Genomic DNA, 13318 nt, shown 5'->3' with positions numbered 1-13318 from the left:
CTACCTTTTTACCTTTTACCTTTAGCTCTTGTTAGCTACCCCCGCACACATACACACATCACCACCCTTTTTGACTTTCTTTTCATCCCACTTTGTGTCTGATGTGAAACCAGTCGAGCAAGTGGCGTACAACACCGAGATCACGGGTCTGATTTCCCAGGGAACGCTCGTCATGCGAAAGTGTTTATCTCGCCTGACTGTCAGTCATCTTTTTGGCTGAAAGCGACTACGGAGCGAGTGAAATGAGAACGTGAATGCGACTGTCCTTCTGTGCTCTGCCCTCTCTCTCTCTCTCTCTCTCTCTCTCTCTCTCTCTCTCTCTCTCTCTCTCTCTCTCTCTCTTCTCTCTCTCTCTCTCTCCATCCAACAAGTTGCACTTTGGACATCTGTAGATGTTTTTGTTTATTTGTGTTTAATTTGTTTATGTTGGGGGGGGGGTTAAAAATGCTGCTTGTATTGAGTGACTAAAGCTTTGTGCTGCGCTTTGTAATAATACATTTTAAAATCAAATCTCTCTCCATCTCTCCATCTCTCTCCCTCTCTCCATCTCTCTCTCCATCTCCCTCTCTCTCTCTCTCTCCATCTCTCCATCTCTCTCCCTCTCTCTCCATCTCCCTCTCTCTCTCCATCTCTCTCTCTCCATCCCTCCATCTCTCTCTCTCTCTCCATCTCTCTCTCTCTCCATCTCTCCCTCTCCCTCTCCATCTCTCTCTCTCTCCATCTCTCCATCTCTCCATCTCTCCCTCTCTCCATCTCTCTCTCTCCATCTCCCTCTCTCCATCTCCATCTCTCTCCCCCCCCCTCTCTCTCTCCATCTCTCTCTCTCTCCATCTCAATCTCTCTCTCTCTCTCTCTCCATCCCTCTCCATCCCTCCAGCCCCCGGCTGCAGCCACAGAGGAGCCGCGCAGGAAAGCCCCCAGCAGCACCCTCAGCGCCCCGCGTGCTCCCGTGGACCCCTACGAGGTGCGCTCAGAAAACCTCTTCCAGAGGACGGAGGTGTTGGCAGGTACGTCACACACACACACACACACACACACACACAAACACACACACACACACACACACACACACACACACACACGCACACACACACACACACACACACACACACACACACACACACACACACAAAACATACAAACACACACACACACACACACACACACACACAAATAAAACATGCAAACACACACACACACACACAAAGAGGCAGGTGCAGTGGTGCCTCCTTCCCATGAAGCTTGGCCCATTCTTCTCTCTGCTTTCCGACTATTTCGTCATACCTTCATAACTCATTGCTAACTTATGGCGCTTTGATGTACTCTGACACCACATGAATTGACGGGTCTAATTTTTCCGAATTTATGTGCCACGATCACGTCTAGTGTAGCCAGTTCCATTGATTAGATTAAGAGTGGAAGCTAGGCCCCAGCTGTGGCGCAACTGGCTGGGGCACCTGCACCGTACGCCGATGACCCGGGTTCGATTCCCGCCCCGTGGTCCTTTCCGGATCCCGCCCCTGCTCTCTCTCCCATCCGCTTCCTGTCGATTCTCCACTGTCTCTATCATTAAAGGCATGAAAAGCCCATAGAATATACTTTTAAAAAAAGAGTGGAAGCTAATTGTTGCAGCAGACACTACAGTACACATATCCCTTAAATGCTTCTTGTGCCATCTAGAGCAGCACTGTGGGATTTTTTGTTATAGTGAATTTTTTTTGTTTTATTTGAATAGTGCAGAATGTTTAATTTGCTGTGTCTTGTAAGCATCAAAATATTATGAGTCACAGGAGGGAATCTGTTTCAAAACACATTCAGGCTCTTCAACCAGAGTCTATTCTTTCCACATGGGCACATTGTGGAAATACGGGAAGTTTGTGCCTCACAGCCTCACCGAGACGGCGCAAAGAGAGAGGCGCGAGGCTTGCTTGCACCTTGCAAGCCTCCCCACTAATAAAAGTACAGAAGAGAAGAGCCTCCACAAGTGCAAACAGATGGGATTGTTTATGCCCCTGCGGTGTGGGGGTGTTACCAAATCACAGGCAGCCTCCCGTAACCGCTGTGCAGGACAGAGAGAACGGCCGCAAGTCTGCACTGGCCCAAGCACAGTAGCGCGCCTCGCTCACGCAAGCAAAGCGGCTCAGAGCCTTTCAAGCCAATAAACATAATGATAGTAATAACGTCTCTGGGGACTTCTTTCCCCACTCGTCTCTCTCTCCCCCCACTCCCCACTCCCCCCCCCACAGCTCTACTCATGTTTTATTGAGTCGTTCTACATAAACTGCTTTTCCCCTCCTCGCTGGGATGGTGAAAAGTTCACCTCTCAGTTTGCATCTGTTTTTGTAATGCTCGCCTGTTTTGTCAAGAAAACAGCCAAATAAGGGGTACGGAAGGGGGGGGGGGGGGGTGGGCGGGGGGGCAGCTTATCGACACCATTGCCACAGCTGGCAAGAAGCATATTATCGACCTAACATGCACTCGAGGGAAAGGGCCACATTTATGTTCTTTTGATGTGGCTCCAGTTGCCTTATGCTGGCTACTTTAGGAAGAGGCTGATAAGGAAGTGACCTTTGGTCAATGGACCTGAAGAAGAGTATCTTTGAGGGGAAGTAGCATCGAGTGTGAAGTATGTTTCCCACATGGCTGTTGAAAGACCCCTAACGGTTTTCTTTTGCTCTGTTTCTACAGCGGTCATTGCTGGCGGAGTCATCGGTTTCCTCTTTGCCATCTTCCTCATCCTCCTCCTGGTGTACCGCATGAGGAAGAAGGACGAAGGCAGCTACGATCTCGGAGAGAGGAAGCCATCCGGAGCAGCCTACCAGAAGGCCCCCACCAAGGAGTTTTATGCGTAGACCTCCCGACAGTTATCCCACGACTCCCCACCCCCCACACACCCCTCCTTTCCCTCTCCTTTGGAGCACCCCCTACCCTTCCAGAAAGCAACACTTCACAGTGGGAGGTGGTGGTTTCTGTTCAACGACCACCACCATGAAGCGAAAACAAGGAAGACCCAAACAAAAACACAAGTCAAAAAGCCAGAACACATTGGAGAGCTTTTCAGTAGAGAATTGTAATTAAGACCTCTTCTTTCTTTCTCTGTCTCTTCTTTTTTTTAAGAAAATGATGAGGAGCCAAGCAATGCTTATTTTACAGCAAAATCTGTGTGTATTTAAACCTTATTTTGTGTCTTGTTTGAAAAATGGCTGAAAAGAAAACACAGCATCGCAATCTGTACAGGCCAGAAAACACGATTTGCATCTGTCTTCTGTCGAAGGAGCTGGTACTAGTCACTGACTACTTTTTAACTGTAGCAGTATGTATTTGTAAAGAAAAAAAATTTAAACGTGAAAATAATTGAATATAATTGTCCTGTATCAATTCTGTTTTTCTTTTTCGTTTCTTTTTTTCCTCTTTTGTCCTAGCATGTCTAAAGTTGATCTTCTTAAAAAAAAAGGTATATTTCATTAATTTATCTTTTTTTTTCTCTCAGATATTTTAAAAGAATGCCTTTCTGTAGATTCCATGAAGCTTTTTTCTGTTTTCATAATTAACTAACAGTCAAAATGTAAATGTCCCTCCCTCTGGCGTACAATGTTTATTATTTTATTTCGTCTTCTGTTTCTCATTTCTCTCTCATTACTGCATTTCACAACCATTCTAAGCTTCCAGTGAGGCTTTCGCTGAATTTATTATTGTTTTGTTCAAATATAGCTTTAGGTCAAAACATTTGGCAGCATATACGTTCATCAAACGGTCATCAGTTCTCAGTGATGAGAAACAATGGTATGCTCAAGGGGAGTGGACAGGTCCTTCCTAAGAGTATCCCAATGGTGTATTTAATTATTTAATTTAAGTTGATTATCATACGGTACTTGTGGACACTCTCCTAATCGGTCTCTGTAGAGTAGCGTGTCTTGGGAGGGGCATTTTTTTTGTCTCTTTATGTTATTCTTTTCTTTTTTTTGCTAAAGAAGTGGCCCATAATGAATGCCTCCCTCCCTTCACACGTTTCCTCTTCATCCTTTCTTTTTTGCTATCATCACTCAGCCCTTAATGTCCTCTCTCTCCCTCCCCCCCTCTCTCCCACCATCTCCCTCCCTCTCTCGACCTCTGAGTGGAATCTGATTGGACCGAGGCCAGTTTAGTAGAATGTCCCCACATTTCCCTGTGTCCCCACCTTGCCTCAATCTCAGTTCTCTGTGTAACCAGGGTGGTGGTGGTGGTGTTGTTGATGATGATTATGCTGATCAGCTGTGACACAGCTGTCTTTGCTGAAACTACCGCGTGCAGAGGGGGCACTTCGCATCCAGACAGCCCCCCTCACACCCACCTCTTAACTGGGCTAAAGCTTCTGGAGCACTCTGAGAGAGAGGAACTTGGGTCCTCTACTCTTTGTTTTGGTCGGGCTCTCGTAATAGTAGTCCTGTCACAGACACTGTTGTTGACATACCAGTGCTGACAACATGGTGCTCAACCCAAGCCCTGTAGGGCTGGCCAGTAGTTAACCCACAACTACACTGTCTATTGTTCTGCGTTTCCATGCATGGACCTGCAGGTAGGCAAATTCTCTGCACGGAAACTTATTAGCACAGCAGGTTGTGAAGTTGCCTTTGAAAACTGTTGAGCTTTGTAATTTAGAGTTTGCACTTTTACCCCACCTAACCTTTTTCCTTCTTGCCCTGTACTTTTCCTCTCCTCCATGTTACCAACTCTTTTTTTCTCATAGCGCCTCTCTCTCTCTCATTTCATTCCCATCTCGCAGTTTTCTTGCAGCTGCCATGTCCCTGCTAGCTTCTCTGCCACCTTCCAGTTCCCATCAGTCTCACATATGCTGAGAGGGGCTGCTGAAACCATGGCAAGCAAAACCCAAAGACCCTCAGTATTCTCTAAACCACCACATAAGTACACTTAACTCGGCCACATTCAGATGGTTTCTTTTTAGATTTTTTTTTTTTTTTTGTCTCTTAGCCATTAGATTTTTTTTATTGTTACTAGAGACCTGACCGTTGAGTCCAATTGCTTATTCGTATATGAAAAAAAAAATCTATATATAAATATATATAAATGTATATTCACAAATGTTTTAAACAACAACAAAGTGCCTACCATTTGGAAATGTGCTTGTTCTTGTCATGGCTTGAGACGGTACGATCATCAGATAAGAGGATGTGGATGGAATTCTGTAAGCACCAATGACTGTAATGGTAACTTTTTTTTAGTCTTACAAAAGAAGCAAGCAGTATTGTACCTATGAGTTGTAAACAACACTACTGAAATAAACATTGTGGCCTAATATTGACCGTTCTCTGTGCATTTTGTTTCTGCCATCGTATCCTATGTCACTTTAATATCTAAAGCACCTCCACCGTTGCCTTGTTCGCTAACCTGTAGCTAGCGAACAAGGCACCGGTGGAGGTGCTGCATGCCTAGAGCAAAGCAGGGGAACACCTACCTGTATAAATGAATGGCCTAATATTGACCGTTCTCTGTGCATTTTGTTTCTGCCATCGTATCCTATGTCACTTTAATATCTACTCCCAGCTCTTTAAGTAATAGATACTCAGGAAGTTGGTTACCATAAGTGTCTTTAAAGGATACAGGCTGTTTCGTCTTTAGCATCAAACTGACATCACAAGTACTTACACACATCGGATCTGGCTCTGGTTTTCAGATTATCTTTGTGTCCGCTAATCTAAATGGGTTGCGAGTTGAGATTATCGTATCAGTCACTAATCTGAGCATGTTTGCGGATTGAGATTAGCGTAATGGAAGAGCACTAACACTGAAAGCCGAGAGTCATCTTCGCCACTAAAATAATAAATGGTGCAACAAATCAACTAGAAACAATATCACCCCAATTATTGCGATCATTTTTATTTTTATCATTCAACATACTAAAGCAAGTCATCACCCCATAGACCTTGAGGGATACTTCAATGGGCTGAGAAGAGGGCAGGCTTCTGTTTTGCGTTTAACAGGGGGAAGAGGTCAACTTGTCCTCCCATTCGGCACTGTGGCAGATGTTCAGGCGTGTTTTCGGCCTGCGGAGCGGTCAGCTGTGTGTTTGCCTGTGTGTGTTGTGACAGTTTCGAGCGTCTGCCTTCAGGGGGGGGGGGGGCATCTCCCAAGCGAGGGGGTCCCAGACTGTGAGAATCCCAGCAGACGCACGAGAGATGAAGGGGCCCTCTGTGATGTGTGTGTGTGTGTGTGTGTGTGTGTGTGTGTGTGTGTGTGTGTGTCTGGACCACGGCCACTCCACTTGTTTGTCCGTCTGGGTCTGGTCAGCCCCTGAATTTATAACCTCTCCCCCCTTTTCTCCTACCCCAGTGTGACGGGGCACTGCTGTGCGTATTGTGTTTATATCAGGGGCTCGGAGTGTTTGGTTTGTGTGTGTGTGTCTGTGTGTGTGTTTGTGTTTGTGTGCACTGTGTGTGGGGCAGGATTGGGGTCAGTATGTGCCCATGACTTTAATATATGCCCCCTCCCCTCTTATCCATAGCATGATGCTTTGGATGCGGGTGTGTACGGGCACAAGCTGTGGAGGCATCTGTGGAACAAAAGCCATTGGGGGACTTCTCCTCTCAGAGACTGAGCTAATTCAATAAAGAGGCCAACCTTTGGTCTGTTAGTCAGCGCCAAACCATGCAGAAACTTCCGAGCAAAATGGCCGCCAAAGTAAACACGCTGTCAGGCTTCATAACGGCACATGACTGGAGGCAGAGGCCGCGGCCAGAACGGATGGTCGTGGCCTGGCTCGCTCAAATCCCGAGCACACGTGTGCCTGCTGGTCAACTCTACCCACATGCACGACATCTTTAACCAACTATTTCTCTCTCATGAGAGAACGCCCAGTGCCTTCTTTAAACTCTTCTTGGTTGTATTTTTGTGTTCAACCAGGCTGATTCTCATGTTAATGTCGTTATGACGTCTGACATGAATATAATGATACAGAAAAGGGAGCATTTATTTAGTTTTTTAGAGTTTTCTGAGTTAGCTGGATAGTTGTAAAATGTGTGAATCACGCTTACTGTATGGACAAAAAGAAATGGTGGAAAAAAATGGCATCATTGATTTGACCCAGTGCAATGGCATGGATAACTCCATAATGGTGATAGGTGGAAAGCTATGTCATACATTGCTGAACTCATCAAAACCACATAGGCCCTTAGCAGCCAACAGCACATTCTGCATTGCCTGCCTCCGATAACAAGACCTGTCACTTGTCAAAACTTCCCACAAACTCTGGCAAAGAATCTGCCCAGGCATGGCATGGCATGGGCTGTCTCCCTTCCCTTTCGGCTGAGGAAATGTCAGTGCCCCGGAGACCAAACAGGTTCATTGCACCTCACTCGACCAAGCGCACACAGGCAGGTTCTCTACAGTACCACGCGAAACCCACCGGCCCTCGGCAGGCCCTTACCTTACCTTCCGTCTCAAGGGCACTCAGAGGTCAAGGCTCTAGCTGGCGCTCCATGGCACCGTGCAGATGTGCGGCTACAAAGGGAGAGAGTGTTGATTCCATATTCACGCCTCCTGTCGTTTTTGCTAACAGCAAGCTGGCCGTGGCGGGTGGTGGTGATGGTGGTGGTGGGGAAGGGGAAGGGGAGAGTGATTCTAGAGAGAACTGTTAGTTTGTGCCGGTGCCTCTCCGCTCTTCTGGATTAGGGTTTTGACAGGCGGAGGAGACAACATCTGCCCCCGCAAAATGGCTCCGTGCCAGAATAATTGGTACCCGTGGGAGGTGCAGGAGAGGAATCGGAGGTGGTGGTGGTGGTGGAGGTGGTGGTGATGGGCATTTCCTCTTCTCTCTGCCAAGCCATGCAAATTGCATGGACGGGTGAGTGATGTTGTGTGGTTTTTGCCATATACTGTACCTTTTCCTTTTCTTTTCTTTTTTTTCTTTCTTTCTTAAAAAAAAAAAAAACAGGCTTGAAAAATGAAAGAAAGAGCGTTTTATGATGAGAGCATCTGAACATATTAGTCCTCATAAATAACAGCAGCTGGCTTCCTTTATGGGCCTGATTTGTGTATGCACATGTCCCCCGTTATTGTTTTCAACAGGGCCTGTTCACTGTTAAGCACTGCTTGCTTTGATTTAGAAATAATAGAGTTTGACTAGATCAACAGCGCACTGTTTAGGATGAATGCATGCTTTATTTAACCAAAAATGTTGCTGGCAATTAAGCCTGTTTGTAATTGAGGCAACATTGCTGAAGTTGCATTTGTGTTAAACACGCTTTAATTTGCTTTGAATTCAATATAATTAGCCTAACTCTAATGAATGCCCTCTGTTGGATGTCATCAGTGGCAAAGTATGAGTCCTTCTGTTTAAATTCAGCACGGCTAAAGTGTAAATGTTTAGCAAAATGTCTGGATAGCTTATTCCTTCGCTCTGTGACCCAAATCCATACCCCACTTGAAACCTCCTGCCCATTTTATTATGAGCCTGGGTGGCAGCTCTTAAGTCAATATGATTTTCCTAAGAGTACCAGCAACAATCAGAAAGTGAGTTGGGAGGAAACGACTCAAATGAGAGGTAATATCTCTCACTCTCAGTCAAACAGAATTCAATTTATAAAAATGACATGCCTCTCAATTTGGCACTTAATCACGTCGACTCGTAATTAAACATCCAACGCTTCGGAATGCCAATGAACGCCACCTTGGCTCCTCTTGATGGGATTTGGGAATGATTCCTGGCAAGCTAAGCTCCACACCGCTCGACACTGGCGCAGTGTGACACGATAGCGCCGTTTAATTTCAACCTCAGGAGCGTCGCAGAGACCTCTTCGTAAATGAAAGTTTGTTGTGATTAAAGTCTTCTGATGGGACCATTTATAATAATCACGTTTTAATTAAGCGTGGCCCTCCATCGAGAGCATGGAATGAATTTTGAACCGGGAACTCGGAGAATACTCCGTAAAAGGAACCACAGGGTTGATATGTATTTCCTTCTGTCTGTTTAACTGTGAAGAGTACTCTTTTGGGCTGTGCCTGTTTAAAGGGGCAATGAAGAGGACAATACAAAAGATGTCTTTTCAACAAACAGCATATGTAATGTTTTGCTTTTGTGTCAGACGATTGGTATTCAGGAAGCAGTTCCACTAGATAATACAACTGTATAGCCTATTTTAAAAAAGCTCAGCTTGTCAGACTTTTTTGAAAAACAGTAAGGGCCTTCTTCTACGTGATATGCAGACTCACTGCTGTGTACCAGCCTACACAGCACCTCCATTAATGGCTGATAAGAAATAACTCCCCGACAGTTCTGCGCCGAACACAAAAGAGTCGAGGAAAGTATGAAGATTTAGCCAGTGGGGGCTCTTTTCTCATCCTTTCTTGGTGGATATTTTCAGCGGAAAACAAAAATGCCTCAGGATCCCTTCTCTTTCAGCAATTTCACAAGACAATCAAGAGACACATTGACTTTTTTTTTTCCCCACCACATTTTCATTCCCGGCAACTAGTGTGTTTTTTTTCGCCTCCAATGAACAAATGGCCATATTATCATTTGCTGACAATAGGCTTCGTTTATGTAGTCAACTGTGAGTCATTTGCCTCCGTCAGTGGGAGCTTTTGTCGAGGCTGATGGCCCTGTCAACATGTCACAATCAAACAGCACGGAGACTCTGTCTCATCTTGATTACCTTTGTAGAGACATAATTGAACTCCCTTGGGTGGCCTTTCATCCCTTTTAATGTGGGTGTCATTCCACCGAGTGTCAGACCCTCTTTCTCTCTTTTGTTCATAGATTGAAACACAAACAATCTGATGATTATCTTTGTTGGTGACGGTTTGGGACAGATTTGTGTGTGTGTGTGTGTGTGTGTGTGTGTGTGTGTGTGTGTGTGTGTGTGTGTGTGTGTGTGTGTGTGTATGTGTGTGTGTGTGTGTGTGTGTGTGTGTGTGTGTGTGTGTGTGTGTTGCATACCTGAAAAAAGATTTGTATCAGGTGTTTTCTATGGTCCCGTCTGACCACTGAAAACTAACATCGGGTGCTGAGTCTGAACTGCTAATTCACAGATGTACTGTACAGTACATGCAGCTCACAGATGGGGTCTGTCCAAAGTGCCCTGAAAAAGCCTATTTGCTTAAGCCCATGAACATGGACTTTCGACTATGTAAAAATAACATTGATTCCACTCTAGCAGACAAAAATAAACACCAGCCAATACATTCCTGTTATAAGGACATTGTGGAAAAAAAAATGGCTGCTGCGCAGAATGAGTGATAGAGGGCTTTGCAGTAGAACCCCCCCCCCCCCCATGCAAAGCTCAGTTTGGGCCTTCCTCTTGAAAGTCAAAGACATTCCTTCAGCCATCCTCACTCACAGAGTGTAGCAGGCACATCTAAATAATGTATACTGTTCCTATGTTTGTTACTTACTCTCTTTCCCTCTCCCTTTTCACTCTATTTTCCTCATCTCCCTCTATCTCTATCTTTCCCTCTCTCTCTCTCTTTTTTCTCTTTCTTTCCCTCTCTTCACCTCTCTAACCCCAAGTCTAGCCCAGCTGAGCAATGTTGAAAGCTGAAGCAAAACATTAGCCACTCTGAATGATGGATAATAGCCCGGGTAGGTGGACATTGCTCAAAGGATCTCCCTTTTTTGTTTGCTATGTTTTGTCTGATCTCTCTCTCTCTCTCTTTCTCTCTCTTTCTCTTCTCTCCTGCTCTCGCTTTCATTCTTTTCTCCTCACATTCTTGCCCTCTGGCCCCAGTCTCTATCCACCTCTCTGTGTATCTTTCCCTCTTTTACCTGCTGTCACTTCACTGAGCTTGCTGAATGTGTGTGTGTGTGTGTGTGTGTGTGTGTGTGTGTGTGTGTGTGTGTGTGTGTGTGTGTGTGTGTGTGTGTGTGTGTGTGTGTGTGTGTGTGTGTGTTTGTTCATGTGTGCATGTGTGTGTGTGTGTGTGTGTGTGTAAGGGAGGGGCAGTGGGGGGTCGACTGAGGTCCCAAAGGCAAGCTTTTTAATGAATTCTCTTTGAAGTGTGCCATGATTGTGCCGCGCCTGTGTGACTCCTCAAGAGCAGCGGGTGAGACGTGTTTGCTCGCTCGTCTGCTCGTTCGCTCGTTCGCTCGTTCACCCGGCGCATCGGTGGGATATGGAGCACGTCGCCGTCGCCGTCAAACTAGGCGTGCGGCTCCCCCAGCCTTGTCACCTGCGCGACTGGGATGCGTGATGGCGCTGCAGGTTGCAGTCAAGGGGAAATGATAAAGAAAAATAGAGGCAGGGACAAGTGAAGCGGAGGGGAATGGCAGGGGAAAAAAAGAAAAGAATAAAAGCCCTGCAGAACTGTGGGAAAGGGGAGGAAGGGAAAGGGGGGCGGTAAAGAGGGCTTGGGGGGGTGGGGAGGCGGAATCAGAGGGGGTGGGTCAGGGTTGCCATCGGTGATGGCATGTCACCATGGTGCCACTTTGTTATCTCAACAAAGTGAGACCTGAGGCATTCCTTTCATCAGTATTCCCCATTCATCTGTCTCTTTCTCTCTCCTCTCTCACTATCTTTTCTCTCTATCTGTCCTCTCCTCCTCTATCTCTGATTCTATTCTGTTGACAGACTCTAATGAATTATATTACATCAATGCACTGTTTAAGTCATTTCCCACGGTATTTCAATAAATTATCAATTTAGTATTTGATTTGTATTAAAGCACTATAGCAGTTTTCTGAATGTCAGTGGATATTCTAAATATAAGTTATTTTAAATCAACCTCACTCAGTCTTAGTCATTAACAGATGCCAAAGTAGATGGTTTTTCACTAGGTTTGCTTGAAATGGTACAGGTGAGGTGTGGTTAGAATGGGCTGTGTCAGTCGAAAGATTAGCAATGTATCTGTTTGGCTGCAATCATGTCAATCAAGGTGCAACTCAGGGCAACGTTTTTAGCAATGTTTCAGGGCAACTGCATAACCAGTTTCATGTGTTCAGATTGGATAATCATGACAATCTGAAGATTACTGTTACTGAAGATTAATGTTATGCTGAAAAAAACGTCTTGCCCAATCTCAATGGAGATGCGCCAGAACCACACAGGAACTCTGCCTAGTGACATCACTCGGAAAGTTACCTTGCGTATCATCAACTCTAGAGGTTCCTGTCTTCATGTGAAATGAAGTACACCAACCTAAAATATATCCAAGTACACTTTCCACGTACTGTATAAGGTAGAGCCACTTCGCAATAGAGGGAAGCTATTTGTGGTCCAAATATTTTGTGTCGTGTTGAATGACACTGATTAGCCATGGTGCTGCTGTGGTAAATTTGTGAAGAAATTGTCACACTCCCGGTGTGGTGCCAAAAGTGAGACCTAATAAGAGCTTCATTGTTGTAATGAGTTTCAGAGAGCAGCGTTGGTGGAAAACTACTGTGACTTGCTCAGAGCAAACGAGATAGCAGGATGTCTCAAACTATCCTCCTTCAGTCGGATAATGGCACTGCACAACTCTCCATTGCCTTCCAATACAGTGTATTTGTCTAAAGGAATATGAATAGGCAGCACATGCACTGTCTCTCTCTCTCTCTCTCTCTCTCTCTCTCTCTCTCTCTCTCTCTCTCACACACACACACACACACACACATACTTGCTCTCTCTCTCTCTCTCTCATACACACACACACACACACACTTGCTCTCTCTCTCTCTCTCTCACACACACACACACACACACACACACTTGCTCTCTCTCTCTCTGTCTCTCTATCTATCTATATCTATTTATCTCTCTCTCTCTCGTCCACACGCACTCATGTAGAGAGAGAAAGGGAGCGAGAATGCTTTGAGGATGGTTGATCAAGGCTGACAGAGAGGGACCTGCTTGAGTTTAACAGTTGGCTGAATCTGTAGAGGGTAAGTCAAACCCTTACGGGCATGTGTGTGTGTGTGTGTGTGTGTGTGTGTGTGTGTGCATGTGTGTAGATATATGCTTTGTGCATACAGTATGTTCATATATGAATGGGCCACTGTAAGACTGTAAGTGTATGCCCATAGTGTTAAGAATTTAAAGATGATTCAAACAAATTCAGTGTTAACACACGCATGCAAATACATTTCAAAGTTAAGCCATGAAATGGAATGATTGCTCTCACTGATACATGACATTTTCAGCCGAGACAAATTTAGAGAGACACCAAGTCTCTTTTGAAAAAGCTTAAGTAAAAACTCCTGACTGGTTGGCCTTCTTTTCTTCCCGTAAAAGCACTTTTCTTGAGCGACTGGCTGTTGGAGGGGTCTGTGGCCTGTGGAGATACCACATGTCTCCTGAAGATGCTAATAGGTTCTCCGTAAATGATTTATTGAAAGATATTTTTAGTGACATCC

The 13318-nt window shown here is 45.3% G+C and overlaps 1 protein-coding gene across 1 annotated transcript in view; it reads left to right on the top strand.

Moving 5' to 3' along the window:
- The window catches only part of sdc2 (syndecan 2), a 33923-nt gene extending 28624 nt beyond the window's left edge, over positions 1-5299 (top strand). The window contains exons 4-5 of the mRNA XM_062529620.1: positions 878-1007; positions 2689-5299. Of these exons, the coding sequence (XP_062385604.1) occupies positions 878-1007; positions 2689-2852 (294 nt within the window). The 3' untranslated portion in view covers positions 2853-5299. The remainder of the gene's footprint in view (positions 1-877; positions 1008-2688) is intronic.
- The last annotated feature ends 8019 nt before the right edge of the window (positions 5300-13318 follow it).

The sequence above is a fragment of the Sardina pilchardus genome, chromosome 24, assembly GCF_963854185.1.
Source record: "Sardina pilchardus chromosome 24, fSarPil1.1, whole genome shotgun sequence".
Taxonomy (NCBI): Eukaryota; Metazoa; Chordata; class Actinopteri; order Clupeiformes; family Clupeidae; genus Sardina; species Sardina pilchardus.
Note: the sequence above shows the minus strand (reverse complement) of the source record. Positions and strands in the feature narration are given on the sequence as shown.